A 5,299-nucleotide genomic window follows, 5' to 3' on the forward strand; every position below is an offset into this window, starting at 1 on the left:
GCGAAATATCTCTTTGAGCTTGAGGAAGTTATTAATTTCACTGCGGATGGTGTATCAATACACCCAGTCACTACAAAGATACAGGGGTCCTTCCTCAGTTGCCGAAGATGAAGGAAACTGCTCAGGGATTTCACCATGAGGCCAATGGTGATTTTAAAACAGTTACAGAGTTTAATGGGTGTGATAGGAGAACTGAGGATGGATCAACAACATTGTAGTTTTTTCCACAAAACTAATCTAAATGACAGAGTGACAAGAAGGAAGTCTGTACAGAATAAATCATATTCCAAAACAAAAAAATATTCCAAAACATGCATCCTGCTTGCAACAAGACACTAAAGTAATACAACAAATGTGTCAAAGAAATTAACTTTTTGTCCTGGATAATTTGTGTTATGGGGAGGCAGGTAGCCTAGTGGTTAGAGTGTTGGACTAGTAACTGAAAAGTTGCAAGATCAAATCCCCGAGCTGACAAGGTAAAAATCCGTTGTTCTGCCCCTGAACAAGGCAGTTAACCCACTGTTCTTAGGCCGTAATAGAAAAATAAGAATTTGTTCTTGACTGACTTGCCTAGCGAAATAAAGGTAATATATATATTTTTTTTTAAATGTTTGGGGCAAACACAACCCATCACTGAGTAACCCTCTTCATATTTTCAAGCATACTGGTGGCTGCGTCATGTTATGGGTATGCTTGTCATAGTCAAGTAATAGGGAGATTTTTTATTATAAAAAGAAACGGAATAGAGCTAAGCACAGGCAAAATCCCAGAGGAATACCTGGTTCATTCTGCTTTCCACCAGACACTGGGAGACACATTTACCTTTCAGCAGGACAATAACCTAAAACACAAGGCAAAATATATACTGGAGTTTCTTACCATGAAGAGTTAAAAAAAAAAGTGCAAATATTGCTCAATCCAGGTGCGGAAAGCTCTAAGAGGCTTACCCAGAAAGACTAACAGCTGTAATCACTGCCAAAAAGCATTCTGTATTGACTCAAGGGGTTAAATACTAATCTAATCAAGATATATTAGTGTTTATTTTTCATTTAATCTTTTAAAAAATGTAGTGTTTTTTTTCCACTGAAAGAAAAAAGACAATTACATTCATTTGAATTCCAATTTGTAACACAACAAAATGTGGAAAAAGTCAAGGGGTGTGAATACTTTCTGACGGCACTGTATAATATAATATGGCCAATTTAATTATCATAACCATATTTTACAGTATAGAATAACTGGGTAAAAATATTGTCATCAACATAAAGTTGCATAAATTGCACAATGGTCTTATTTGCTAAAATTGATGCTTGAGGAGTTATGAACAAATTAAATAAGTAGGCCTAAATAAATACACTCAACTATTATTGGTGTGTAGTTCGTGACTGGTTCCATTTGTTTCTCGGACAATGACCTTGTCAACTTCACTTATATCAGAGCGCCAGAGAGTCACTTGTTTTGTCCCATCTATCATCGCCTGGCTGCCTAAAGAGGCTCGCGCTGCCGTTAGTCCATATTGGACTAATTGAAATGTTACTGATCATTACCGTTAAAAACTCATTTGCAGGCTTCGTTTATTTACGTTAAAAATAAATGCCCTTTAGTGGTTTGAGTCGTGGCTCACGCCGTCAGCTGTTGGGTGCTCTTTGGGTCGTCGGGTTGAAATAATAAGCGCTATTGCTCCAACCGCTATTGCTCCAAATGGGCATGGGCGGAGACAGTGTGTGTGTGTGTGTGTGTGTGTGTGTGTGTGTGTGTGTGTGTGTGTGTGTGTGTGTGTGTGTGTGTGTGTGTGTGTGTGTGTGTGTGTGTGTGTGTGTGTGTGTGTGTGTGTGTGTGTGTGTGTGTGGTGTGCGCGCAACGACAAGAAACTCACAGTTAACATATTGCAGCACAAAGCTTAATCATTATTCGTTGGTTATTTCCAAGAGCCTGATCGAGTTAGTAATGTCGCTTTCAATTTCACAACAGGAAATAAAATATTACCGAAGTATACTGTACAATTATGATCATGTTTATTATGATATTTTCTGAGGAATTATTTCGTTTGGAAAAACAAACTAAAAAAAATAAATAACCTCAAATGTAAACTCATCAAAACGGGAAGCTTTCCATCATAAATAGGCTATTCATAATGAGAAGTATATTGATTTACAGTTTAAATTGAATTTACAGTTTTCGAATAGAGTCTTTGAATATCCAAAAACATGCATTGCCCCCCCTCCCCCCCTTCATATTGATTAGGCAGGGTTATTGATCTGGTAGAAATATATATCATATCAGTATTATAAACTCTCAGCAGAACCCTTCAGCTGTAGAATTCGAAAACAGAGACAACAGCTCGTTCTTTTCCCACCGAAAAGTCTAGAATATATCAACAACAAAAAAGTTTAACCAATTTCATAATTTTCTGCAATGATTGTTATATAATGTTGATGTTAGTAAAATAAGATAATGTATTTATATTATTTAGTGGTGGTCAATACCATTTATTTAGCCTATTTCTTCCTTATCGTTGCTGAAAAATCTACATGCCTAAAACAACTTATTTCCCTCACAAAAATGTCATATGCCGAGTGTGTCTAATTCATTCATTTAACGAAGTTCGAATTTCTTTGTAATGACATCAGATTTGAAGACCCCTAACTCCTCCAAGCCTCCTCCCCTCTCTCCGTTCGCAAGATGCCAATTGGCGAATGGATGACAGACAGTCGGAAAAGCCATGGCATTGTCCCGGTGATTTGCCCCCGGATCGTTAAGTCCGCTATAAAACCCTGTCGTCATGCCCGTGCGTGCCAAATGGGCTGTCAGTTGTGATTGGGAGTAACAAGTGGATTGAAGAGCGACACTTTCTCTGCACCGAGCTGCGCTCTGCATCTCGCTCTCTCTCTCTCGGTAGGTTTATTGTCTGCTTTTCGGGATAATATTGATGTCATTTAGGCAGTTGTGATATATTTTTTGACACAAAAAATAGCCTCATCTGAGAATCTTTTTTTTACTTTTTTTTTTTTTTACTTCATGTGTAGAATAACTTTCAAGAACCTTCTCGTGTCCTTTCGTGGATGTTTTTTTTACCTTCTCGTGTCCTTTCGTGGATGTTTTTTTACCTTCTCGTGTTTAATCCATTGTACATTGAATTGGTTGTCCCGTGTAGCATCTTCTTATAATCTAGTGACGTGTTTTTACATTTTAATCCTAGTGGTAGTGGAAAAGAATCTGATGCTAAATGGTTCGTTTACTTTTCTTTCCGTAGACTATTGCGCTGTCCGAATAAACCTGAGGATCATCATGGACTCCGGTACCAGCCGAGTGTCTAGCCGACCTTCCTCTCCCGATGTGCACGATATGTTCCTGCATGCGATGAAGAAGCACATGGTGGGTTTCTCCGGTACTGTCTCGTCCACACAGAGCGACTCTCCACCGGAGATACCCGCGGACATGCGGAGCCTGTCGGATGACGATGATGACATTACCCTGAAAATGCTGTCAAAGAAGGACCGTAAACTGCTCTCAGAGAACGAGCTGCAGGGGATGCGGCTGAAAATCAACAGCCGCGAGCGGAAGAGGATGCACGACCTCAACATCGCCATGGACGGTCTCCGGGAGGTTATGCCTTACGCGCACGGGCCCTCGGTGCGCAAACTCTCCAAAATCGCTACTCTCCTCCTGGCGAGAAACTACATCCTGATGCTGAGCAACTCGCTGGAGGAGATGAAGAGGCTTGTCAGTGAGTTCTACGGCAGCGGCCACCACAGCAGCTTCCACCCCTCCGCATGTGGTACCATGGCGCACACTGGGCCCCTGCCTGGTCATCCGGCCGTTTCCCACGCCTCCCACCCGGTGCACCATCCACTTCTTCCCCCGGCAGTCTCCACGGTTGCCTCTCTCTCTACAACGGGTCTCACCTCGATCAGACCCCACCATGGACTCCTGAAGGCGCCCTCGGCCGTCCCGGGCCCCCTGGGTAGCAGTTTCCATCACTGGGGCGCGGGAATGCCCTGTCCATGCAGCATGTGCCAGGTGCCACCACATGTTTCCGGCATGAGCGCTGTCACAATGTCCAGGCTGACGAGTGACTCCAAATGACTTGAACTCTTATCATAAAACGAGAGAAGGAGAAAAGGGAAAATAACTTTGGGTTGAAGACGTCAAAGTGTATATCAGTCCAACACGTTTTTTGATTTTTATTTATCTGTTGCTGAAATACATTTTGGATTGAGCCAGCAGAATGCATTGCTTTAGAAAATGGGAGGAGCGCTACTTACATACCATGTTGTAGCATGATTTAGATAAATGTATAAAGGGTGCTTTTCATATTCAGTAAAGCTCGTCACTGTATGCAAACCTATCTTACATTGTGGCTGACGGGAATACACATTATACGAAGGGCATTACTGATGGCTTTTAATGTCATGTTCTCGATCATTATTTAACTTTAGACTAGCGCATTCCCGAGACAGAATAAACGAAAGTACACTATGTAGGTCAAACATACGGCATGAGAACACAATGGTAATGTAGATTGTACATTTGTAGATTCAGATTTCTGTTTGTGCGATAGTTTTTATATCAGGCCCTTGGTTAATGTTTGGATTTACACTTTTAGCTTGTGTCTGCTTTCAGCCATGTAACGCTGATACCATGTTGCTCCTGCTTCTTCCTCCTGTACCATGTAGCTCCTGCTTCTTCCTCCTGTACCATGTTGCTCCTGCTTCTTCGTCCTGTACCATGTTGCTCCTGCTTCTTCCTCCTGTACCATGTTGCTCCTGCTTCTTCGTCCTGTACCATGTTGCTCCTGCTTCTTCCTCCTGTACCATGTTGCTCCTGTTTCTTCCTCTGCCTCTTGTACAATATATCCTTTCAGTATTTTCTCTCCAACGTCACTGCCGATCCTATAGACGGCTGTTTTCTTATGTATGTTTCCTCTTTCCATGTTTTGTTGTTGTTGCCAAGCCCGTCACAAGCCCGACGCAAGCAAAGAATGATCACTTCTTTATTTTTTTATAAAAAAGTGCTAAATTATATTTATTTACTTATTTTGGATGGGATTTCAAATGAATCAATGACGATTTATGTTGGGATTTTTACATGTTAAATAAAATAAGTTTAATTGACATCGTTCTTTCTCACTGCTGTTCCACAGAAATGGTATGAAAAACATACACCAGGCCCCAAATTTACCCCAATATTATCCATTAGTACACATGTAGATATTATCTAAACATCGAACAGGTGACGTAAGCAATAGCGCAACAGTTTGTTCTCCCCGGAAATGCGTATGAAATTTATAGACACAGCC

The 5,299-nt window shown here is 41.1% G+C and overlaps 1 protein-coding gene across 1 annotated transcript; it reads left to right on the forward strand.

Annotated features, from left to right (window-relative positions):
- The first annotated feature begins 2,815 nt into the window (after positions 1–2,815).
- On the forward strand, positions 2,816–5,075 carry LOC115125811 (oligodendrocyte transcription factor 2-like). The gene is made up of 2 exons (XM_029655372.2): positions 2,816–2,895; positions 3,254–5,075. Exon 2 carries the CDS (start codon positions 3,289–3,291, stop codon positions 4,084–4,086), a length of 798 nt encoding a protein of 265 aa, XP_029511232.1. The 5' UTR covers positions 2,816–2,895; positions 3,254–3,288; the 3' UTR covers positions 4,087–5,075.
- The last annotated feature ends 224 nt before the right edge of the window (positions 5,076–5,299 follow it).

Source organism: Oncorhynchus nerka, linkage group LG1 (assembly GCF_034236695.1).
Source record: "Oncorhynchus nerka isolate Pitt River linkage group LG1, Oner_Uvic_2.0, whole genome shotgun sequence".
NCBI classification, from domain to species: domain Eukaryota; kingdom Metazoa; phylum Chordata; class Actinopteri; order Salmoniformes; family Salmonidae; genus Oncorhynchus; species Oncorhynchus nerka.

Excerpts from the sequence above, each read along its gene's own strand:
- LOC115125811 (XM_029655372.2), top strand. The coding sequence starts at position 3,289 with ATGGACTCCGGTACCAGCCGAGTGTCTAGCCGACCTTCCTCTCCCGAT.